The sequence below is a fragment of the Helicoverpa armigera genome, chromosome 6 (assembly GCF_030705265.1).
Source record: "Helicoverpa armigera isolate CAAS_96S chromosome 6, ASM3070526v1, whole genome shotgun sequence".
NCBI lineage: Eukaryota > Metazoa > Arthropoda > Insecta > Lepidoptera > Noctuidae > Helicoverpa > Helicoverpa armigera.
Genome location: NC_087125.1, coordinates 962,435 through 989,997, shown reverse-complemented (window position 1 = coordinate 989,997; position 27,563 = coordinate 962,435). Strand labels below are relative to the sequence as shown.

General features: G+C 38.9%; 1 protein-coding gene across 4 annotated transcripts in view; it reads left to right on the top strand.

Annotated features, from left to right (window-relative positions):
* LOC110382228 (nephrin) overlaps positions 1–27,563 on the top strand; it is a 273,247-nt gene that overhangs the window by 97,443 nt on the left and 148,241 nt on the right. For all 4 annotated transcript variants that reach the window (XM_049852109.2, XM_049852108.2, XM_049852110.2 and 1 more), the window contains exon 3: positions 18,803–18,938. In XM_049852109.2, the coding sequence (XP_049708066.2) occupies positions 18,803–18,938 (136 nt within the window). The remainder of the gene's footprint in view (positions 1–18,802; positions 18,939–27,563) is intronic.

Sequence of the window (27,563 nt, the reverse complement as noted above, 5' to 3'; positions counted from 1 at the left end):
CTTTAAAGGTTAGCCAAGCGCTGTCATGAATCAGGGAATAAATATATTAGATTAAACTGGCGGCAAGAATTCACGGTCATTAGAGAACCCTTTCGCAATATAATGGGTATTCGATATTGGACGAAATTCGATCGCATACACACAATTTGTCGACAACTCTTCGTTATTTTGGATTTGAAAATGAAAGTAAAACGATGTCATTGAGCATTGAGTCGTTGTGAAGGGTTTGATTTGTGCTAAGGTAACCCTCGGCCGAGGCGCGGAGGAGCGAGTCGCAGGCGACGTCCGGCGTACATAGAAACAATGGCATTGTTCGCTTTGTCTTCGCCAGTCCTTTGTGTTTATTTATTGAGACGAAGCCACGGCAACTCCGTCCGCACAAAACGATAAATAATTGCTCCTGAATTTCGCGGCGACTGATTATTTCAGACATAATGCAGTCGTTGGCGTTTTGATTGGCCTGTCAGCGTTAGTTAATTGGCTCGGAAAGGGTTAGTGAATTGATAAATTTATAATGAATGAGCCGTGAGGGGCTTGTTAATGGTTGTCGCGCAGATCGATACGTCCATGGAACTCAAAACCGTAAACAGGCCTTTTGAATCTTATAATTGACTTGATTGTTATTTTAGCTGTAAATAGGGACCAGAAATACATCGCTATACCTATCGTATGCCGTTACCTTTGATATCGGGGTGTGACATAATGACGAACACAAAAATAATTCTCCTGGTTTACTCGCTCTAATTTGCAATAACAAATTGCGTGCGAACATTTCTAAAATGTCCATGAGACTGCAACTTTCGTGCGAAAATAGATGGTTACTGTAGACATGCGGCGACAAGTAAAATTTTCGTTAACCTGAATATTCTAGTCTGACTGTAAGAGCTTATTATTGTCTCACCTACAATTTATGTTTCTGTGTAACGAATTGAAAATGCTTGTACAAGGTAACAAGGATTTACATAGAAAACACGAGCTCAGAGCTGGGAATCTCGCTAGCCATTAAGACGCCGTTGGATAATTGAATTTATTCAATTCAATTAATCAATAAGTACTTCTATATTGTCTGTTAAATTAATTTGAATATTAACTCTTGTAATTACAAACGTATGATTGCGTTGCTTCCGAGAAGTGGCCAAAGCACTGTTCATTCCTAACTCGTAATTAAACTGTTTTGAAATAATTACCTAATCGTTATGAATATTTTAATCGCAATTATGTGAAAAAGATTCCTGGAATTAAAACTGCTGTTAATTCCAGCGATTCTGTCACACATGTGATTAAATAAATAAATTGTGTTTTTGCTCAGGATTCTAGATAGTGCATAAATATAAATGGCACTTATGTACATTATTCCCAGTAGCTGTATGTATTATTTACGAGTCTTTTTTTATTTTATTTTTATAGTTCTCTATATTCCTAGAAGCTTGGTTACTTTATCCATTCCCAACATAAAATAAGTAAGAATAAAATGTTTAGCCTTAAATAACGGGGCTAATGAGGTTCATTCCTACAAACGAAACAGTTTCATAATAATCATTCTGATAAATTACTTGAAAATATCTGACGACATAAAGCCGGACGTAGATATGCGTAACACCAAAAGTGTGAGCAATTTGAATGCGCCCCAAACTAAATAATTTACGCCGATAACGCTCCACGTGAGGAGAGTATAGACGCAAGCCGTCTACTGAGCGAGTATGTGCGCTATACAAAGCGGGTTTTGAGGGCAAGAGGCGTTACAAGTGAAGTGGCTCACCATCGATGTGGCGCGGACAATGCGGCGCGCTCGCCACTTCACTTTTTCGATCACTCGTATTTGTAATGGGGGCCTTTGCTTACCGTTTTATGTTACGATTCGGATGTGGCTCTACTTGCGACCGTTTCTTTTGTCATATCGAGAGTTTCTATATTTGTATTCAACAAAGGGAGCCACTTACTTTATGATTTTATAACCAGAAATAGACCTTGAATGGCGACGGCTGGTCTAATTATAACGACCTTCATATTGACCGTTTTTAGCTCAATGAAAGATCTGTAAGATCTTTTCATTTTATAGGTATATTTTTTAATTTGTATGTATGTACAGTATATGATACAGTGAACAACATGATAGTATTATATTACTTGTTTTCTGAACCGCTTTTGTTTCTTTTTCGAAACTTAAACAGCAGCATACTTTTTCAAAATGAACAAATCTTTAATTTCAATATATTCCCTAGTACCTTATTCATTGAAGGTCCAATATTTTCTCACATCCCGGGTATGCGTGCGACCTAATTGCAGCGCAGCACGCCCTCGACAAAAGCCGAGCTCGTGCCGTATCGCGCCGCACCGTGCGTGCCCACTCGTGCCCACTCTCCCCTTTGCTTCAACCCTACTATTAACTCCTGTAAATGTGTTGTACTTAGATTTGGTTCAGAGAAATATAGGGGACACGGATTTTGGAAAGGGGACAAAATTCATAACTTAATTAAAAATGTAACACCTCAATTAACTTTCATTTTAAATTCGTTATTTTAAAAACAAACTTTAGTATAAAATGCTGTCTGCAGCCTCATACAATAAATACAGGGTTAAGTTTGTACAGCCTATTATTACAGTCACAGACTATCTACTAGCAACTGGCTGAACATGTACCACGGCGAAAACACAACACTGTATTCAAACGCCTTTTTTACTCTGTGACACTCTTTTAAATTCCATGAACCCACACACTGCGGTAATGAAGTAGTGTCTAATTACCGGCGCAGGGGGGCGCCCCCCCACGCCAGGTTCAAACACTTCATTACCGGTATTACCGGGTATTACCGGGCCGCGATACGCTGATCACGTCATAAATTTGTATAGCTCGCTGATAAACGCTCGCGCCTGCAGGTACCCTATGTTACATTAAGAGCCTCGTGTAACTAGCTGTCTTGAGACGCGAGGGAAAATTACTTCTATAATAAACAACTTTAGGCACTATTTAGGTTACCTATATTATGTGGCAAAGACTTTAGAGATCAATAGATTTCGCTACTTCGCAACATAAAGTGGTTTCGGGTCGTTATTCCATGTTTGATAAAATGCTAATTTATGTACGAGCTGAAGCCCAGCTAAGTACATTTTACCTCTAGTTTTACCAGTAGTTTAGACGAGGATTATAAATATTTGATATTCGGCTTTATTCAATTTAGGATGGAATCTGTTATCGCTAGCTCGTAGGTAGTTTATGAAGGACGAATATATGTAGCAGTCATAATATTTGTTCGTGTAAGATTTTATGCTCATTAGTATAATATAAAATTTTGTACTTTATGGTAAGTGTAAAATAAAATAACTAAGCACAAAACATAGTGAATAATTCACGCGACTCACTGACACTGTTACAAACTTGTGTTTTAACAAGTTTCATAATATCGTGTGAAGTATGTTAAGGCTTTTAACTTTAAATATAGCTCACCTGAACTTTCTGACTTTAAACTTAATATATTCTGACGTCCTTCTGACCTATTTATTAATATTAATACTAAAATATTGACCAATATGGCGACTTGTTTAGTATAGTATTTCTTTTGTTAATGAGTGCTTTAAAACAAGTATAATTTTGTGTTTTCAAATATATTAAATACAAATTCGTTCAAACTAAGTCGCAAGTTTTCTATAAAAAAACACCTTGAAATAAAAGGCAGTAATTTTTTCCTATAAACGTACAGTATTTACTCATGTCTTACACACCGTATTTCTCACAGCTAAATAACTAATTAAGTAAAATAACATGAACGCAATGATGAAAGAAAGTACACTGTCTATTCATAAAGTGCACTTTTAACAAGATGTTATTACTCGTTTCGTGAAATTCTCATCAGCTCACATTGTTGCTGAAACTGAAAGACAAAACGTTTTGTTCCGTATATTGGACGAAATTGAACAACAGAAATAAGAAGAGCTTAAAGTTGTTTTATAATTTTACGACATGCTAGAATAAGATAAAAACATTGTGCCTTGGTTAAATTAAATTAAAGATGAAATAAAAATCACCTTTATATTGCTTTTTATATTGCTTAACTCCGCCGTAGACGGTCCCAAGCCCGGTTTTGAGAAAGGAGGAGGGTTGGCATGTGATCAAAGAGCGTGGCAGCATCACCAAGACAGACAGCCGTAAAACACGCCAACGCCGAGCAGTAGGCGGCGGTAAAATAACCTACTCGACATTCCAGGCCACGGAGACCTTGGAGACTAAATACCTCCAGAAAGACCCGACGTAGAAGGTAATGGGAACCCACTACGATCATGCTCCCAAGAGAACTCCATGATGATACAAGTGAACTACAGAGATGCTGATATGTCGGACGACCCGGCTGACCACCGGCGCCCACCGATTACCGGGTTGGCGGGCGAGAAATATGCTACCGAAGACTCCTCCTTAGTGTGTCCGCAGGCTAAGGAGATAGTAAATGCGCCTGAGGACAATAAGAAACCAGCTATACGGTCTAAACATCGAATAGGAACTTGGAATGTGAGAGGATTGCTGCAACCAGGTAAACTCGAAACAATAGAAAGAGAAATGGAAGAGCATCACCTCACTATACTAGGCTTATGCGAGACCCATAAGAAAGGAAAAGGTCACTACACAACTTCAAGTGGAAACACGATGTTCTTCTCAGGTCATGATTCCGAAAGCAGAAACGGCGTAGGAATTATCATACCACGCAAATTTTCACAATTTGTCACGGGCTACAATACTATCAGCGATAGAATAATGTCCATCCGCATAGATTGTAACCCACTTCCTCTGAACATCATCCAAACATATGCACCAACAGCTCAATCAACAGAACAAGACATTGAAAACTTCTATAACATCCTACAGACTACGCTGGATAGTATATCCAGGCGCGAGATAGTCCTAATTCAAGGAGACTGGAATGCGAAGATTGGGAACACAGAACTCGATGACCACCTCCGACACATAATTGGGAAATATGGTCTCGGCACCAGAAACGAAAGAGGCGATAGGTTTATAGACTTCTGCATAAGCAATAACCTGGCAATAACCAACACCTGCTTTAAACACCATAAACGAAGGTTGTACACATGGAAATCCCCCGGAGACAGATACCGAAACCAAATTGACTACATCACAGTCGCTAGTCGATGGAAGTCATCTATAACAAACGTGAGGACTTTTCCGGGTGCGGATTGCAACTCTGACCATCAATTGTTAGTTGCAGATCTAAAAATTCGCTTGAAGTCGTGCCGCAAGAAAACCTTACCATTAACCAGACTGGCACCTCAGGAGTACGATTTCTTCCAGAAGAAAACGGAACCCGAGTTTTTTGAGTCTTTCCCAACTAGTGAACATTTAGACACTGACACAAGATGGCTTCAGTTCAAATCGAAAATTTGCACCACTCTGAAAGCAATGTCCAGAAGACCAGAAGAAAAGAAAGATTGGATGTCGGATGAGGTTTGGTTGCACATAAAAGCGCGTAAAGACCTAAAGAGTGGAGCGAGGAAGGAAAACTTTGAGGGGGAATACTCCCAGCTCTCTAGTTTAATTCAAAGGCAATGCAGAAGGGATAAGAACCAACACCTAGAAAACATCTGCATCGAAATTGAACGCCATGCAGATAAATTTCAGACTGCCGACCTATTCAGAAAGGTTAAACAAATAACGCGCAAACCCAAACCTTCATCGTGGGTAATTGACGACAGAGATGGCAACCCGATTCACGAAGTAGCTCAAATCTCGGAAAGATGGAGAGAATACTGTGAAGAGCTCTACCAGGAAGAATCTCAGGTGCCCTCTCCGGTGGAAGTCGTTACGGAAGAAGAACCCAACATACTCCGCTCTGAAGTCGAAGATGCGATTCGCAAGTTGAAAAGAAACAAAGCACCAGGACCCGATACAATTACAGCAGAAGTCTTAAAAGGTTTAGGACCAAACGGAATAACCCGTCTGCTCGAAATCTGCAATAACATATGGCAGACCAGAAAATGGCCCTCAGACTGGGTGCACTCATCCATCCTTCCTCTTCACAAAAAAGGTTCAATACGAATTTGTAATAACTATAGAACTATATCTCTGATATCACACGCGAGCAAAATCCTCCTCCATATCATCAACGGGAGATTAAGATCATATCTCGATTGGCAAATACCTCAGGAACAAGCAGGTTTTGTCAAGGGAAGAGGAACCAGAGAGCAAATATTGAACATCCGACTCATTGTGGAGAAGTGCTACGAATATAACACCCCAACTTTCATGTGCTTCGTGGATTATCAAAAAGCCTTTGATTGCGTAAAGTGGGTAAAACTTTGGCAAATATTGACTGAAGTAGGAGTTCCCAACCACCTAGTATCGCTGATTTGGAGTCTGTATGAATCGGGGTATGGTACAGTCACCGTAGGAGGAGCTACATCAAGCCAGTTTAAGTTCAGTAAAGGTGTTCGCCAGGGATGCGTCATATCTCCTATCTTGTTTAACATATATGGAGAATATATAATGCGGAAAACACTGGAAAACTGGCGAGGCGGTACCAAGATAAACGGAGTCAGAATTTCTAATCTCCGGTATGCGGATGATACCACCCTCCTAGCATCATCGGAAACAGAAATGGCGGAACTACTTAACCGTCTCGAGACGGTCAGTCTACAAATGGGTCTTGCTATCAATAAATCCAAGACCAAACTCATGGTGATTGACCGTTTTGCAACTATCCAACGTACCAACCTCCTACAAGAATATGAGACTGTGGATCAATTTCAGTACCTTGGATCTACAATCACGAACAGAGGCAGTAGTGAACCTGAGATTAGAAAGCGCATTGGAATGGCTAGGACAGCAATGACCGAACTGAGTAAGGTGTGGAAAGACCGGAATATCACAAATCGGACCAAAATGCACCTCGTTCGCACACTTGTCTTCCCCATTGCCCTCTATGGTGTAGAAACGTGGACAATCAAGGCCGCCCTCAGGCAGAAAATCGACTCCTTTGAAATGTGGTGCTGGCGCAGAATGCTGAGGATACCATGGACAGCCTACCGCACAAACGTTTCTATACTGAAAGAGCTAAAAATAGACAAAACTCAGCGTCTGTCCACAATCTGCTTGCAAAGGATCGTGAGATATTTTGGCCATATTGCTCGCAGAGATGCCAATAATTTAGAGCGCCTGATAGTGACCGGGAAAGTAGAAGGAAGGAGACCGAGAGGCCGAAGTCCCATACGGTGGTCTGACCAAATTACCAAAGAGCTGGAGATGCCTATGAATGTTGCAATGCATCAAGCAACAGAACGCAATAAATGGCGACATCTAGTGGACAAGATCAGAAGGAGTCACGATCCTCAGCAGTGAGGGAAACGACTAAGAAGAAGAGAGATATTGCTTAATCGACAACTTAACTTCGTAAGATTATCGCACACAGGATATAAAAAAATGTGGTAATAATATTTGTACCACGTTGATATTACCGAGTATAATCATTACATACTTTGTATTTCGTAATGTTTATTACGTACATTTGTAGGTGTAATATACACTCCGAAATACATTATCAGGTCACCAAACTCTGTACCTACAGAACACGATTTTATTATAACATTCGCTACCTTACACTAGTAATCCAATCCTCATGACAATATTTTGATAATCCTAAAGTATACAGTAGCAAAATAGGCCATGCGCCGTGAATAAGGCCGTCCCTCTCCGGTGGGCCATAAAAACCAATAGGCCTTGTTTCAGCCCATATTACTGCTTTAATAACATCTGTAAAGACTGTACTGTCCCATAAGACTTAACTTTGCGCTGTAGTCACCAACTTTATCTTATTATGTGATAGGGAACAGTACTGCAATTCTATAAAACTCGATCAACAACTCGCATTTCACTTCGATTCGTAATGTCATTTCATACTTTAGGGGAGGTAGGGGAGGGATGGGCACTTTTTCACAATTTATTGCATAAAAAATCAGATTTTACAGATCATTATCAACTTTTATTGCCATTTCTTATATTCGGCTAGATATAATGAAAGAGCTTTCCTAAAAATTACACTCAGTTTCAACATTACGAGATATTTAAACGGTTTTATTTAGCTCACCCCGTTTGTTTTATTATTTATTCTTGGATCAAATTTAGTAATTCAAATTTCACCCTCTTCCTGTCAACCGATTGGTCTGAAATTTTGTATACACCTTTAATTAAATCCAATATGGCCGCCGGCACAAAATGGCACAGCCCCCTCAATATGGGTATCAAATGAAAGGGCTACACAAGTAGAATACTGTCAGCAACCCCAGCGGGGCCCAACAGGGCCAAGGCCTGCCTGCACGTCGATTCTATAAAATTCGAACAACAACTCGCATTTCACTTCGCTATTCACTCTCACTTCGCATTCGATTCAGAACGACCTTGATTTTGCATTCTGTAAACATCACCTAATCACTTGCGAAGTGAAGTGAGCTCGACATCGACCAATGCTGTGCTAGTGACTTCCCCACTCGACAAAATGTCAACCGAGATTAATCAGTTTTTAATTTTATCAGTTTTGACACAGAATTTTAGCTAAATATGATGTTTTAGTTATAATTTGTTATTGTAAGGAATTTGAGGCAGCTTTTAAGTATAAAATAAACAGAAATCTCTAAATTCGTGCTGTGAATATAATCTATGCTTACCCTACGAAAAAAAATACTGACAGCGCCAATTTGCCTTTCTTGCTGATTTTGAGGAAACCTTATATATTTTTTTACTACGGCCGGATTGTTCAGAGCTTCCACTACTTCATTTATGCAACGAGATGCAGACGGTTGCGATAAATAAGTTCTGATGCCCTCTTTAATAACCTTCTGGTAACTGCCACTAGCCAAGAATGATAAAGTAGGTACATAGTATCTGTGAAACAATAAATCAATAAAAAATGTAATACCTACTTTATCTGGATTTAGTGAAAACAAAATTGAGACCAATTTGGTTATTTTCGTGCTTAAGAGAATACCAATATTATAACTGAAGTACAGAGGCTTTTGAAAACATATCAGCTGGCGGGGAAACCACATAAAGGGAATACTCCTTATTAAGAACTAAGTGTTTTTCTTATTATTGTGTGCTTGATTACAATTTTTCAACTATAAACTGTGTCAATACTTACTTTTACACGAGTTGTAAGTCCTTTGCCTCGACGTTTTGTGGGCTTTATCAGGGGCAGTAAATCAGACTCCAGTTGGTCAATTAGCTCCTTTGACAATCTATATATGCTCACATAGTCATCATCGCGAGTTAATAAAGGTAAACTACGAATTCTAGCAGATTGTTGACGCTTTTCTAAATTATCTAAAGCATGAGCTTCTTCTTATAAAGATTTAAGCAAAAACATTCTAGCCATCGTTAAATGTAGGCACTTAATCACTTTAAAACACTTAGAACTTTATTTAAACACTATTTTAAATATAATAGTCTCTAGATCAAGTTGGCAACGGTACCTGAAACAAGATTCTATAAAGGATTTTTCGCGCAGATTTATAACCTCACAAATTTTCACTGACGAAGAAGAGCAAAAATTTACAAATTATACATTACATGGTATGTCCAAGCCTCCCTACCATAGAGAGCATTGGACACTTTTGACTTAGTTTATGAAAAAAAAATCGGTAAAAAAACTTTTAAGTTAAACGGTTTTATCTTATGTGCACTGAAAACTAGAAAATAAAAAATAGTTACTTACCTGTCAACCTACGTAGGTGGTCCCGGTCATATTAGACTAAAATAAAAACGTGGGGCCCATAAACTATTGCTGTAGTACTCTCTTCTAAAGGTATAATAGGTGTGGATTGCATCGACTTACTATAATTGTAACTGGAGATTTTGACAATCAATAATTAATAATAGAAAATACACATACCTTTCATTAGTTTTATCTTTATAACGATCCGAAACCGCAACAAAATATTTAAGTACTTTTACGAGTGTTTGTTCTTGACAACTCACAGAAATGACAGATAGTCTATGGATGAACACCGTTACCAGTCGGTAACGTAAACTACCCAATTAAAAACAAAACTATGATCAGAAATCAGAATAAAAGGACCCCTTTTATTCTGATTTGATCATGTCTCCCAACTGCCCATCTCTCCCTACCTCCCTATAGATAGACAGATTTTGACAGATCTGTCAAAATCTCGACTTTGATTTAGTTCAACTTGTCAACACGCTCGATAGTGAAGCGCTAGTGTAGTTTGACAATGTCAATCACGAAACTTTAAGGTAGAATTCCGTGGGTCGCGATTGTCGCAGCCGCGCGCGACAAAAGTCAACCTATGAAAATGTATGGCACCGCTGCCGAGGGCCGCGACAGTCGCGCGCGGACGACGAATTTCGTGAGCCGCTCGCGGCCGTACGCTTCTCAACATGGTCTAGCGCTTAATAACATCTATAGAATTTTAGTAAAACCAGAATTAAATTTTTGACAATGCCGCGAGCAGCTTACGAAATTCGTCGGCCGCGCGCGACTGTCACGGGCCTCGGCAACGGTGCCATACATTTTCATAGGTTGACTATTGTCGCGTCCACGGAATTCTACCTTTAGATCGAAGTCGAAGTGAGAGTGATGTCGAAGTGAGTTGTGATATTTTATAGAATCGACATGCTGAATTGTGAGCCTCACTGGTAGGATATGGTTAGGTCATTTGAGAAAAGACTTATATTATTCTCGCTGTATTATTTAGGTAACAGTTTTTATTAAATGGATATAATACATTTTGTTACTATGCTAACTTGTAAATGAATTTATAAACTTCCTAAAAGTTAAGGAGCATATAATTTAGAAGAAAGCTTAGAGAATTAAGTACCAGGGCACTATAAAATTGAAGAGTAGAAAAAGTAAGGCAGCTCGTGGCAGTCGTGCTCAAAGCCGTCTAATCCCGTAAGACTTCAGCACACAGCACGTGTTAGCTAAACTGCTGGCTAAACACGCCGTGTGTGCTCGCCTCACAATTTTGTTACAACAAGTCTTTTGCTCAAAATTATTTCATCATACGCTTCGAGTTTTTCTAAATTAAATAAGCTCGCTCTTGTAAAACGTGGATACTTCCTGACAGAATCTTCAGTGTGCAAACATTTTATTTGCGTGAATTTACTGGCAAGCTTATTTTTAGAACGCTTACGGTCCTTCTACCTACAAAATAAACCAAAATAATATTCCACCGCAATATATTTATAATAACTCAATAATTAAAACAGGTATTAACTCAAAGGGAAGGCGTCAAAGAGTAAACAACAATGATAAACGATGCCTAAGTGGATGTTGGCTCAGTGAGGCAAAAACAGGCGCGCTCCGCCATTCAAACGATAGCGCTCACAAATAAATATAAAAGGCAACTCCACTTTGAAGATAAGTACAGCTTTGCTCGTATAGAATTATTGCACAAAACCCAAAGCAAACGGACTTACCCTAAGGAGTTTCAAATCCTCTAAGCCCTGCTAAAAATTAACTAATTCCTTTCGGCATTACGTAGAAACTAGGACATTATACGGCAGATGAATTGGCGATAAAAAAAAAAATAAGCAGGTAACACTTGTAAAAAAGTAAATGACCAACATTGTAACTTTTAAATCGTTACAAAGTTTTTATTCCGCTTTTTCCTTGTAACTGCAAATGTATATTTACGATACACCAGTAAAAACAATATTAATAACCAAATTACAGAACTTAATCAATTAGGTGCCGAACAAAGCAGCGTCCATTAATTATTTGAGAACAAAATTGCGATATAAAACAGTTAAGAGGGATAAACTGCGGTTTCTTTAACGCGATTATGAATATTAATTAGTGAGTGGTCTGACGGGGTCGCGCCGCCGTCGCCACGTCGTCGCGCCGCAGTTGCCACGCAGCGGCAAACAAAAGCAGATGCCCCAATTCAGTAAGTGGTAAAGAATAGTCTGGTAACACAGTTGTGATGCGTTCCCAGTTGATAAGCCCTTTTGTTGTGCGCACAATGGCGCCTGTATCTGGTGTTATTTAAATTAGGGATAGTAGCGTCGCCGCGTGATTCCCGGCTCCCTGTATTTTGTTTTGATAAGGTGCCAACCCGTTGTGCTGAAAGAATAAACTCGCAAGGTGGAGTTATAAGTTTTTGCTTAATTTAGCGATGGTTGTGTTACGTAGCCCTGTAAGTGAGTATCCTATTTAAATTCTAATTCTAAGAACATTAAGCTATTTTCGAATTTATTTCATTTGAAGAAAAGATACAAAAATAGCAATTGAATACTTAGAAATTAGTCTATTTTAAGTACATATTTACTTTGAAAACGAGAATAATTAAGATGTTAAGATATTTGAGTTATTTGTATCAGTACCGAAATAACCAGGTTGGTTGGACAAACGAGCTCACAGCGTATTTTTGGTGCAAGTTTGTTGTAAAACATTAATGAAGATGAATGTGGGGGATGATCGGAGCACAATTACAAGCCGCCTCATCTGGTGTAGGGGTGGAAGCTATCCCCTTAATATCACCATATTTCACTCTTAAACAATCGCGGTATTTCGTGATTGATTGCCGAGGTACCGCCACCACTGTGCAGCGAGTAACAAAAGGCTCACTCACTTTTCGCTAGGGTAAAATTTGAAGTAGTGGTTGAAAAAAGAGGTTTCCAACATAAAATTCAGATGTTATGTCCATATAATATGTCCATATAATTGTAACCAAGATTTTGATATATGCTTTAAATCTCATTAAATATCGTTTAAATCTCTGAATCAAATGTCATGGCACAAACATATCATTGAAATATGCATCGGATCAAAATAGACTATTCATTATTGCTAAGCTTTTAGTTACGATGTCTGCTATTCACTATTGTTCTGACTTCACCTTCTGCAGTTTCCCTGTGTTGTACCTACCTGCAGCTAATTAATAACGCGGTATGACATTACGTTGCCTAATACCGGTGTTTGTAAGGCTCCAGCATTTTTAGCCTGAGTAATGCCTGAAGCAGGCGGTATCACTCAAGTGCCTCGGTCGGCTCCGACACGACGACTTTAAATTGCTTTATTAGTGTAATGATAGTCATTACGGTCTAAATGAAATTGAGGCGAATTTATTGGAAAAAGTAATATGCTTAAAAATTTAAAAAGTATAAGAAAGAGCGAAGGAATTAAAATTAACACCTCAGGGAAGAGCTTGTATAATCTTAAAATTTAAAAGCCACAGAGACGATCAGCTTAGGTATTTGATAGAGTTGCCATCTCAAAACATTATAATTATAATGCGATATTGTAAATTAATAGGCACGAGTCTATAACTTTGTGTGTAAAATAATACCTTACGGAACATTTCAAAAATCTCAGCGCAACTAAGTATTTCGCTCCATTATCAGCATCGAAGTAATAAACCTTCAGGGCACAGTTCAGTTGAAAACCTGAACTTTCAGCAAGGAAGTATTCAAACTTATCTAGAACATTTTCAGCTATTAGCGAACAAACCAGTTCGTTACGAACAATGACTTCATTTTTGACGACGAAACGATTTCTAGTAATTAGCTCTGTTCTACATCTCTATTGTATTAGCTAGTTTCCGAAATTATGTACTAAAATTATAAACACAATATCATGTGTTTTAATGCTGATAAATTATTTAGTGCTAGTAATTAAACAAGTAATAAGCTATGTTTTGCCAAAACCAATATTGTGAATTTTGAACAGGCAAATCAATACAATCTATTTACGGCAGTGATTGAAAACCAACACTAGTTTAATCATCAAACAATCAATTACCAGCAGTTTGACGGCACGCGAGCGCATCGCCTGCACAATGCTCATCCACGTCACACCGATCACTGGGAACCTTCAGTTGTTCCACAAAGAAATTATCGCGATACATGTATTACATGACCGCGGCGCTTGGCAACATTTGCGATTCATTTTGCACGCGCCGCGGCCAGCCAGCGATGTATGTCGGCCGCGTGATTTAAATCGCAATCGCGCAAACCGAGGTGTCAGGCCAACAAAGCGCCACTCGGCGGTAATTAAAAGCAGGAGGCCACACGTACACCGACACACTCCATTTGTTAATTGGAATCCGTAAAGATACGCGTTTGTGTCCCACAGGCGATGGCTAACTCGTCCCAACCTGAACACTCACTTTGTATCACACGGCTTGTAGAATATCATAAAATATTAGAGACTGAAAATTCGGAACACTCTACAAACATAGTTGCACATCTTGTCAATTTTATTTACAAAATTGTCTGGATCCTCCCTGGCGACTAATCTGATATCTATCAAAGATTTAATAATGACCCTTTCTTGGCTAAACAAGCACTAGGTGAGGTCATTCATTTTATTCACAACATTTTCAGTGCACAGAATAAATCGGTGTTCACTATAGCTGGTTGAAAACTGGCAGTAATACTGCTAGCAGCAGCAGTCTGCATGCAGTGCACACTCACTGACCCGCGCTGCAATTATCCTGCATTCATCTCGAAACCTAAACCAATAGCTAGCCAACTAATATTTATTTATATGTATTTTTGTGAGTCATGAACAAGCGGTAAATTGATTTGATGTAGAGGATTTTTTTGAGTTCAGTGACGGGGATTCTTACTGACTTACCCACCCATGTTTGTTCATGGTTCTTTGTGTTTCAGAACCATCATAACTATTTCAAACAAACCCGTTGTGTTCAGCGTTCAATATGGAAGCGAAACTTGTGTTGCTGAGCTGAGCTATTTTAGACAATGACTCATTTTGCCCTTAATGCATACCCCACATGCATGCAAAATATACGATTATTTCGTACAAAATGTAGAGTCTCGGAATAGTTTGGAGTGCACCGTCAAAAGGCAGTAGCCAGGGAAGTAGTGTAACCACTTTATGTGAGGCTAGTTTGGTCCGCAATCACATCGCTCCTCGGTCACGTCTTATTCAACGTTAGTGCATGTTTATTCTCGAAAATCTACTGCATTTCACAAAATGTCCGACTTCTACGTTTTAAAGCACGAATTTTTCAAATGTAATCTGACTTTTTTGCAGATTTTTCAACTTAATTGTATGTTTATGTAATAAGTTTTGTTATTTTATATGAAAATTAGATTTTGTTATTATGTCCGTGGAGAATAAAGTATTTAAATTAGTTACCATCGTAATAATACTACGGCGTAGCATATCATAACGTGCTACGAGAATGGCGTAGCAAGGGGTAATCGGCTACCGGTGAGAGCTCTACAAAACAATACTAGTTTTTTAATCAATTAAATTCAACTCAAAATTTTGATCAAAAGCTGTGAGAACACACAGGCTTTTCAATGCCTAACTCCCTTCAGTTACAACGAAACTGAAATATACAATGTAGGTACGATGGTGGCGCCGTCTAGGTCACAAACAGTCGCCGTTTTATAATTCAACAGTCGGTGCTTACGGCCTATAATCCGTGTTACGTGAGCAATTATCGGGCCGTAATTAAAAGCTGGCTGTACCCTCGCTAATTGGCACTATGTAAGTGGACAGGCACCGGCGGTTCAGGCAGCAATCCGGCTGCTCTCCGGCAATCCGGCGCGCCGCCGCCGCCGCCCGATAATTAACACTACTTCATAAACGACTGTTGCCCACGTTAATTCATTAATGACTTCCATGTTCCACTCGTTCTGTTACTGTTTTAAATTCTACTTTTTGTACTGTCGATATAACATCCACATGAAGCATTGAAAGGCATTCATTCAAAAACCGGAATTTCCCTTTATTAATACTTCAAGGATTAATGATAACAGAATTTATAGGACTAAGCGTGGAACACACTAACTTTTTGAATTGCTTTCATTTACTGTAAAACAAAATTATTTGTGAATTTTCGAATATATGAATATGCCGTATGCATTATAATAATACCATTGAATATTATTGAACCATATGAACGTGAAATTAATAACTGTTTTTGTGATTACTGTTAATATCGCGTTAATTTTGGTGTCACAACAATATAACAATTCAAATAGAGAGACGGCCGAGTTTATTTTATGCAATTAAAATGTGCCAGATATAGACGTCATGCATATTGATTAGTGACACGAGCAAAACGGTGCATTTACGAATATTCAGTGAAATGTGTCGGAATCAATTATTGTATTAAACCCATTTTGTTGGTGGCGTCATAGTGACGTGTAATACAAATGGGGGTGCTTTCCGGCGGTCATTAAAAATTCATTGATCTCGAGACGGCGTGACGCACCGCCGCGTGACAGCCCTGCAGCCTCCTCATTACGCGAACAAATTCGCCGATCGCTCACCACCGCACTGACAGCTAGGGCTGTCACTCTGTCTAACCTCGGTTGAGTTTCGGTGAATAAAAATTATGTGGAAATTAGAGCTATAAGTCTATGTGTGATGTTGAATTAGTTTTATTTTGATGACAAAAATATTTTAATCTATAACTTTCACTATCGTCTGAATTACCAAGAAGCCTGGCTAATACGTTACATAGAATTCCTTTACGTTTCACATAAACTCAAATCTGCTGCATCTCAAGACACGTAGCAGTGATACAAGAAAACTACTCGTACATTCGCAGAATACTCCATACAAATACAAAGATACTTCAACTAATGATATGTATCTCCGGAATTATTGATGCTGCGCTATAACAGGAGATAAGGACGTGACTGACATTATGACAGATACATGATATCTGCGTATTCATGATATTCGTATCTTAACAAGGGTTGTGTGTCGCGGTTTTGCCCGTTTAACGGAGGAACAACTTCGCTCACCCGTATAAAAATTAGACTATAAGTTAGTTCAATAAATGGGCTATCTAATACTAGAACACCGTTTTCAAATTGGATCAGTAGTTTCTATGATTATCGCGTTCAAATAAGCAACCTCTTCAGCTTTATAATTGCTAGCTTAGATTGGCAGCCCTGAGCGACTGCAGTCAAGCGACGCGAGCGTCGTTGTTACAAAGGAACCTGTAGAGTGCCGTCCATGGCAGTTTGGGCAATAACCTCATGTTAATGCGCTATTTACGACCCGTATATCATGTGACGAATCATAAATAACATGGATATAAAAATAAGTGCGTATGTTACCTTCGTTTCGACTTCTGATGTCTTCTTTTTAAGTACTGTAGGTACTCGTTTTGGTAAGTTATTAACTGGCAAGAGTAATCGAAAAAAACTCAGGTATTAAAACTAATAGCTTAGCTATGCAGAAGTTTATCAAACCTATAGGATTATTTTCCGCAGCATGACGACAGGCTGACACGTTAGGCTTGAGTGCAACATTTATCAAAGCCGTTATTTGAGCGATTACTTTGCGCATAAACTGCTCCAACAAATCCCTCACAAACACTTTAATAAAAGCGCAAATAAAACGGGCACGTGCATCACTCTTTGTAAAACAAAACCCGACCGTTTGCAACTGAATAATAGAGACAAAAGATTTGAACAATCCCCCGTAAGTTTGTCTGAATGGATCGGCTAGACAGACAGGCTAAACAGATGCTGGGGACATAATTAATAACCTAGGTGTACAAAGCGTCTAGTGTCTGGAGTTGTGGCACAATGGGTTACGTAGGATTACTGCGAATGGATTTAACACACCGAAGGCGGATAATGCCGGCCAGATGTACCGGCGAAGGAAAGGAGTGCGACCCGGCCACTTTAAATTATATCGTCTGGCGAAAGGACGACTGATTTATTTGGCAGGTGCCGCTACCTGTTCCCGGTCCTTTGGAACGCGATCAAGTAATTTGGGATCCTTCCTCTTCTAATTAAGGAACTTTGGAAATATGTTTCGGAAATACGAAATTGTAGCGCACAAATATTTTATTCAACTATTTGGTTACTGATTGAAAATCCGACTGAATTAGGGTAGGAGGTCGTCTAATATTGTGTAACTATCTAGTAGCAATTTCATATGTGACATACAGACAGACCAGCCAATCAAAACAGCAATAAAAAGCTCAACAGTCCAGTGGGTGCCAAGCCTTGGCTTTGTCTCCAAATCCGCTGCATATGTGTACAAGTACAATACATCATACATACACAAGATCGCATAATTGTGGAGTGGTGAGCCAAGTTGTGCCGAATCCCGGGGCTCCGAAGTTGGATGTTCGTCGACTTCCGTATCTCGTTATCATACTAATGGACTCTCGGGGAGTGTACATTATTGTATTGTTGCAGCTCCCGGGACTGGTGAGATGCTGTAGCTATAACGCCTCGACTCATGTCGGATCTGATTACATGTAGGCCAAATACTGTTTGGAAAAATATATACAATAATCAACCGAGTACTTAAAAATGAATATCCTTTAGCCGTGCCTTTCTAAAATTGTGGACGCTTTATTAGTATAGGTATGTTATGTATAATACAATAGCAAAAATATAATAAATGTGGTTCATTATCGATTCTTCTTTATACATATGTCGGTGCGGCAAAATATTGCTGGCTGGTTGCTTTATTTGTTTATGTAGGTAATTTAGTAATTTGCCTAGGTACGTGAAAACCATGAGTACTCATTAAACCTTATTATGTGTCACTAGATTCCGTATTTGCGGTTTCATACGTGTCTCCCGGGAAGTACTTTCCATAACCGGATAACAAGTATAATGATGTGTTAAATTGGACCCCACCCTGGGTTGGAATCTATGCGCTATATTTATGTGCTATTAGCTATTATATAAACCTTCCCCCTCAATCACTCTATCTATTAAAAAACCGCATTTTGCAGATTTATGCGTACAAAGCGACATAGGGATTTAGGGTCAGAAAAAGCGATTTTGTTTTACACTGTGATGACTAATATGCTGATGTTTGTTTGGCTGCAGCTGGCGTGAGGACAGTGGACGTGCAGGCGGTGGAGGGCATGGTGGCGCAGTTCCCCTGCGACCTGGGCACCGCCGCCAACGACAAGGTCTACATGGTGTTCTGGTTCCGGGACGATGCCGGCATACCGCTATACAGGTATGTACAACAGCTTCAACTATGACGGCAACTGGAATTGTTAATTAGGAAAACTTAAAACAATTTTTGTACTATGAATTTTCAGATATTTACGTGTTCTTATTTAGGTATTTGACAGTAAATATTAACTATTTCAGTCTCAAAATATCTAGCTCACGTAGTTTAGATTTGTGGCTTCATCTAAAACGAAATTAGGAACACAAATCATTAGTACAAACAAGAAAATCCAGCTCCCAAACTAAAAAGTACAACATCATTAAAAAAATAAAACTACCTTTACTTTTCTCATAAACCAGTCTGTTCAAAATTCCAAACACAATCTTTCCTTGAGGAAACTATTTTCAAAAGAAAGTGTTCTTATCACGAGTAGGTACCGACGTTAAAGTTTCTGAAAAAAAAGAAGCGGGAAACTAGAGTAAGACCTACTCCACTTTGTCTATGGTCGGAGCAAACGCGATCGCCGGCGCTATCACTTCCACGAACACGATCGAACACGTGTTTACTGGAACAACATCATAATATTCCACAGGAAAACTTTATTACTACAAACCCCAGCGGCTACTACATTTAATTTATAACTATTAAAAAAATGGCGATCAAAACGCCCCCATTAAAAGCAGACTGTCTAACATTAGCAAACTCGTGTAATATAGTGATTACCGAGGTGGCCGCATATAAATTACTCACTTGCGTGGCCAATTAGTGGTAGTACGTCTGTTTTTTAATTAGCTACACGAACCTTATTTATGTTTGTACTTGCCACATATGAATCTTTGTGACTGTTTTACTTTATCATTATTACAACTCTATTTCTGTCAGGGTGACCCATCTCACAACTGTTCTTCTCACGAATACGTCACAAGACATAATAAATTGGGGCTGTTTTCCCTTTTTAAGTGGCAAAGAATTAAATTCAAAGGAGACGCCATTTAATAGGTTTATTTGTCACGGTAAGGTAACAAGTTAGTCGCACAGACGTGCGATTAGTGACACTCAATTTGTTAGGTCCCGCCGATGTTATGTACTGCATTTTTACCCGATACTGCTTACGGGAGAACGTGTGAACATAGTGATAAGCGTACGCGGAGGTGGCAGGGACTTCATGAGTTAGTGGTGCCAAAATTTGAAATCAAACAGAACTGTAATTGTAAAAGACTAAGTAACGCTTATCTAGAAGAATATTTGTAACAATTACTGAACAGAACATTACAGAAACATAACCAATTTAAAATTTAACACGATTACGAATAAACTCCAAACACCCCAACATTTATTGTAGAACACAAAAATAGGTGTTATTATTTAACTCGAACAAACTCCTTGTTTATTCCGCGAATTCGGGCGGCCATAAATACTAAAAGTTTGGCGCATGTTTTATTTACATCGCGGAATCTGTGCCACTAAGTGCACAAGTTTAGGTCGCGCGACAAAACTCCATGTCTGAAGAAACAAGAGCTGTGCTCGCTATAATTAATTCATGGCGTGTCTGCGCGACACGCGACACGCGACGCGCGCACACCCGCGACAACCCGCGCTCGCCGCAAATAAGCTCCCTAATAGAATGCCTTCAAGTTTCCTCTACTTAAAACTATTATACCAACTTAACATTCTATCCACTTACTTTACAAGATATATTTTTGTGCCCTGTGTACCTTTGCATTTTGAATAGTATTATAGCCGGACACATCTGCGCTGACTGATAAAGAGCACCTGAATGTAATAAATGTAAATTATCACGAGCGCACGTTGACAAACGCCGAGCTCGACATTAATATATTCCGGGAAATAAATACGCAATAAAACAATTTAGGAAAAACCATGAGGTAACGTGAGCGGCTATAGTAAACACTTGTAAGCCGCTTTACACGGCCCCTTTTAATTTATTCAAGTCTGAAATATTTCATTCGCATAACGAGCTCATTGTCTAACTTTATGATTCCATATTTCCCGTATTTATAAAAGTTACCCTCGGCGGAATTAAGAGACGCGGCGCGCTGAGGTGTCGCCTCCTGTTCATTACGAGCCGTGTATTTATATAATTAAAGCGCACAATAAGTCGGCCCGGGCCCCCGCCAGGCCCCCGACCGGGCCCCGGCCGGCGGACGACTAACTTTTCGTATTAATTAAAAACGAGGCGTAGAAACGCGTCATCACCTCTGGAAAATCGCGGCTAACCGTCCCGTCCCTATCGCTCCTCACATCTACAAAAGGTCCGGCTAAACTTTAATACGCTTTAAAAGTTCCCGAATATTTCACTGTTTTAGCCACTTAAGACAAATTGCTTCGCCCATTTTGGGGGGTTATTTTTTCTCGCGAGCAAACTCGTCCGCGTCCGTAATTTCACCGTTCGTTGGTTCATTTCTGGCGAATTTTGGCGTTTTTCAACGGTTGAGCGCGCGCCGGGTTGTGAAGGGTTAGGCGCTCACCGGCGCCACGCCGCCCGAGTTTTGTTCAGCTCAACAGTCGCACGTATCGCGCTCGCGAATAATCTTACAAATGCTTTCAGTTAAATAAATGCGTTCTCATGTAGATTAGTTTCTCTCGAATAAACGAGATAAAGTTACGCCCACCAAATGTGTTGTTTAGTTAAATTTTAATCCTGAAATACAAGTTAAAGCTAGTGTTCGGAATGATTGCGGCGACAGAGCTCGGCGAGGCATTGCATTAGAGTTTGTGCCGGTTTATGCAGCAGTAGTCGATAAAGCATGGTTTGTGCGGGCGCGGCTAATGAAGGTAGGCGATACACGGGACCACTGTGACGTACGACGCGGATAAACTACGAATTGGCCAAACGTTGCCTATAATTGTATTAGCTGTTATCCGTGGGCAGTTACAAATATAACCAAAACTAAAATAGTTATTCTATAAATAGCTGCATGCCTAACATTCTCGCAACTTCAAATATGGATGAAAAAGAAAGAAAAATCTTCATTGGCAGCTTTTTCTACCTTTTGCCTGAGCTGCCAGGCACAGGATATGACAGTCGCTGTCGACTGCCAACTACTAATAGTATTTTAAGTAAGGAACTAATTTAAGGTATAATTTATTTTCAATTTTATCAGCTGCTAATGCAAAATTTGATGTTTTTTGATGATCAACTAGAAACACGTTTTAAACAAAATATTTTTTCGAGGAAGACCCGCCTGTAGTGCGCAATAATGAATGTCAATAAGCTGCAGAAATCAGAAGTATTTTTAAAACATAATAATTTAAAAATATATAAAGCTTCTGACTCGAATTTCTTCTTACCGTCACATTTTAAATCACAAAGCTTTCAAAAAACAAACCAAACTATAACAGAACAATAAAAAAACAAAACGAAATCAATAGTGTAACATAAACCGAGACAGTTCTGATCCAGTGACCACTACGTGTTGTGCCCTATCAGCGAATATCCCGAATTATCGTAAACTATGGCCAATATCCGCACGTGACTCCAACAGCCAACACCAACAACGCAATACCGACCTTACACCCTTGTAATAGAGCTGGTAATCTGTAAACAAGTGTGGAGATGTGACACGAATTATTTACGGAGCTTATAAAGTGGACACGGTTTTTGCAGGACGTGTTTTTATCGTAATAAGTTGCTTTTAGATCGTTTGTTGCGTTTGATTGCAGAGGTTTTAGAATTATGAATGAGTTGTTAGGAAATTGTCGAGGTCAATGTATGTAAAAACCGAACGGTTAACTAACATCACAATGAAAATTGTTCATGAAACCAAAAACGCAATATTCGCTGAGAGGTTTATATAGCCATACCATACCGCAAATCAACTCAAGGCAGTGACGTCACAGGTAATAATATTTCCTTTACCTGCAACATTAAGCTAATTTATTCAGGATACCGCGTCGAGTGGCGCCGGATGCACGGGTAAGCGAGTTCGCAGCCGATCACGAGTAGGTATACCTCCAATGACTCTTCGAATCACTGATAGAAAAACATTTATTTTTGAGGTTAAGCAATGCTCCCTATACTTTGGTTTCATTATGCAAGATTTCTTTTATCTAGCCTACTCTTTGATAATATACACAGAAATTGTATGGGCCTCAATTTCCAAAATGATTGATCACGGTTAGTCATTGACATGATTTTCCCTCAGATTTACGACCTACAATATTCAATATTTCCAGCCAGAAAAGTCTGTATAAACAGTATTTATTTCTCGAACATATAACTGTGAAGTATTGAAAGCTAGCGATATGGTTTTTTCGCGGATGGCCGCGCAAATTGGCTTCGGCGAGGCGGTGCGTTGCCATGGCAACGTGACGTCACTAATCCGCGATTCACACGCCAAACGTTGTCAGTCGGTAAAAGTTTAACAGCTTACCAAGTAGTGTGTTTTGTTGCTAAACTAATTACTTAAAGCCTTATTGTTAGTGCAGGATTATGAAAATGTAGAGGGCTTAGTATATGTATGATGACATTTTGTTTAATAATAATTATGGTCCTAAATACACAATATATTGTTTTCTATTCTGTAGGAATTAAAGTAGAAGAGCTATAATACCTTAATTTTATTACCAAACGCGGTTGAGTACCTAAGCTACCTAAGGACCATAATAGGAGTGCTATAATAGGAGTGCTTTTGATCACGAAATAAAAACATACATACTTATCTCGTTTTTTTTAAGGGGGTAAAAATAAGGTTCACTCAATGCAAATTACATTAAAAGGCTGCTCAGCTCCTAATTCCTACAATTACTATGACAATGAAATAAATCGGCACTTGGCCGGCCGTGTCAGGCTCCAATCGGAAACTTCGTTAGTTCTACCGTCTCTCATAACAGTATTATCGGCTTCTAATTAAACAGTTCCCCAAGTAATTGTGAACCTCCTGCCGATGGAAGCCGGTGGAAGCCGATAGAAGCCGATAGAAGCCGATAGAATTGCTGGTAACGTTATTAGCTATCAAGGGCCACTTGTAACAGACTAACATACCTCCGATCCAAGGTATTTAATATCTGCGCTTAGTGTAGGCTGCCGGCAATATCAACGGACCCGATTAGTGCTTTATCTTTGGATGTAGTTCCTTTTATATGTTGTTTGCTTATTTATCTTATACCTACGGGACAAAAAAGCGTAACTTCCCAGGTTCCAATTTTATTTCGGGTCAGCTCAGCATGTCTTCTACTTCCATACATCTTTGTATTAAATAATAAATTACAAAAAAAATCTAAGCGTAAATGAAAATCCACTAATTAAGCTATTTTTAGTTCTTATAGCACAGGTTTAATCTGTAATTTTGAGTAAAATGCCGGTGGCAGCCAGGCGGTAGGCTAGCTAATTTAAAATATTCGCCTTCAGTACAAAGTTTAATTGGAAAACGCGGGACTTAGCCCGGGATTAACGCAGAGCGAGAAACTCTTAGGTGTGTTGCCTCGCGTCTTAGTGTTCGTGAGACAGCCGGGATTTATTACATAACTACGCATTCATGTGTGCTATAGTGCACACTATTCTATGTAGTACATGCGAAACAATCTGAAATAACCATTCCACGAATTCAGTGTAACAAATGCTGTTACCATTTAATACAAACCGTATTCCAACCGTAATTTACGTTCACCATTAAATTTACCTCAAAATCGGCAATGCTCTTCTCATTATCATGATAAATCACACTTCCAAAACAGCATTTCAATCTGATCATCACGGCCATTGTTCAAGCGTCAAAAACTAGCACAAAATTAATTATATATTTACAGGGAAATGTTTCAATAAGCGCGTTCGTCTATTGAATTAGGTTTGCGTGAATGATGTCGTGTTGTTCGGCCGCGATCGCATTGTTCATTATTCAGTGTTCATTGAGCGCGTATTCATTGCCGGCTCGAGTGGCTGGGCGGGGGCGCCAAGCTCTGCGCGATCAGTAATGTAACTCCTCCCAGACATTGAGTCGACATGCTGATGTATACTGCGAATTAGTGGCGCGCTTTTTGTAACTAGCCAGAAGTTTCGTAAATTGCTCAAACGTCTGCTATTTGTTTTACTTGTTTAAATAAGTCTTTATTCATTTACTGTACCGATTTTTTTATTGAAATTGTATTTGAAGTATATAATATAATTATTTGTACTTTATTCTCACCATATCTATACCTTTTCACATTAGACTTGTACCTATATTAACATACAGAGATTATACAATGTTGTTTGTACTTCTGTCACACACACGATGTGTCAACATCAGCAAGTGCTGGCCCCACGGCGGGCTCGGCCGCACAATGACGGTGGTCACCGCTATACTCAAAATAATCAGCTTCACTGATTGTTAGTGACGCGTGGTTTTACCGCTAAATAAACTTATTATTGTACGGGAATTATCTTTCTGACTATTTTTATATAAAGGAGATTTATTTTCCAAGAGTTAAAGCCGATTAGATAAAAAGCCCTTACTATGGAGAGTATGCTGTCTTTATTCTGTTCGATTGTTCCGTTTTTAGGGTTCCGTAGCCAAAATGGCAAAAACGGAACCCTTATAGTTTCGTCATGTCCGTCTGTCCGTCTGTCCGTCTGTCCGTCTGTCACAGCCGATTTACTCGGAAACTATAAGTACTACAGTGATGAAATTTGATGGGAATATGTGTTGTATGAACCGCTACAAAAATATGACACTAAATAGTAAAAAAAGAATTGGGGGTGGGGCCCCCCATACATGTAACTGAGGGATGAAATTTTTTTTTTCGATGTACATACCCGTGTGGGGTATCAATGGAAAGGTCTTTTAAAATGATATAAAGTTTTCTAAAAAACATTTTTCTTAAAGTGAACGGTTTTTGAGATATCAGCTCTCAAAGTCGTAAAAAGTATGTCCCCCCCCTCTATTTTTATAACTACGGGGTATAAAATTCTAAAAAAAATAGAGGTGATGCATGCTAATTAACTCTTTCAACGATTTTTGGTTTGATCAAAGTATCTCTTATAGTTTTTGAGATAGGTTGATTTAACTGTAATTTACGGAACCCTTCGTGCACGAGTCCGACTCGCACTTGGCCGGTTTTTTCAATTATCTTGTTATTCGATTTTTCTGCATTTTGCATAAAAGAAGACAAACACATTTTAATATTCTGGAAACTCTATAAGCTCATAACCGTATCAAATGCGATAGTTCTGAGAACATTATTATAATATCTTGGAGAATCTTCGTCCGCAGTTCTACTGAACGGCTTCCCTAACGTATTATCGAACCGCAACTAGTTTGAACTTACGCAATAACTATTGATTTAATTGGTTTCATACAGGGAAGCGTGTATGCTTGGTACAATTGAGGCACGCTACAATAATCCGTGGCATTGTTCTGAGCACAAAGCGCCGCGCCTCAGGTATTAAACTGTTCCGACTTAAATTGAAAATTTTCGTCGTATCGCGACATAATGGCCGCCGAGCTATTGAACAACGGGACACATTATTGAGGTTCCGAACAAAGATTGTGCCCTCGTTAGCGAGTTTAACACTTAAATCTTACTAGTTCTCCAGTGTTTGTCTTACTGAACACACTCGTGTCAATGTAATTGTTATTGCTGATAACAACTCAGTTTAGAGACACTCGTTGGTCGCGGTCTCGTTGGCACATATTATTGTACACTAACTAACTTATAACTGCCTCTTTTATGAAATCTAACAAAGCAAAGTAAGTTCCTTAATGACCTTTAACCTTAGCTACTATTCAATAAGTAGGACTATCACAGTTAGTACAGATCATCGAATGTAATCGTCTAGGTAATTTGTTTCTTATGACAAGAAATCAAGCTAAACAAGTCAAACCAATGTAGTTTGCTGAAGTGAACGGAAGCTTCTAAAAGTGGATTGTGGAATAAGTTGACTACAAATAACCCTATGTATTGTCTTTCGATATAGATGTCCCCTTTAATTAACCTACTGGCTATGTATACCTAGTGGTTTCACTCGTGGGTGATTTTCAGTTCGGCTAGTTCTCTCGTTTCGCATGTGTCCTGACCGGGTTCACCTACAGCACAGGTTTTTATTTACTTCACCTCTGTTGTATTTCCAGTTCGATCCCGGCACAGCTCAAATATTTACGTTTTCTACGAATACTGTACGTTCCAATGTTTCAATGCTAGTTTGTGTGCGCAAGATTGAACTCTCGTATAAATACTAGATAAAAATTTGGTATATTTGTGAAAAACACGGGATTTTAATCGTATTGATAGCAAAAATATGATGCCTACATGATTCAGACATTGCCAAGATCAATTAATCTACCTCAATCGTCTTCCTAAAATCGATCTTACTAAGAGATATCGGATTATCTAAAGTGACTAGCTTGAGGATATCGGATAACCGCATCCGGACATGAAATACATACTTGCATGTAGTTGAGATAAGGTCAGAAAGATGATAGTGCTATCTCTGAATCTTAGAATAGTCTCTATACGTATTTTCGCTTACACTGCTTTCTGCATAATAATGAATAATGATATTTAGTGCACTCCCGTATTACCAAAAATAAACGATAAAACCACACTTTCATTAATAATTTTCACTAGGCACCTATTAATATTGGGGATTATTTATTGTTGACATTTTAATAATGTTGTAATGAGATGCCAGATGACAGTATTCGTAAATCTTAATTGCTATGATAATGAACATCGGTATTCATTATGTTT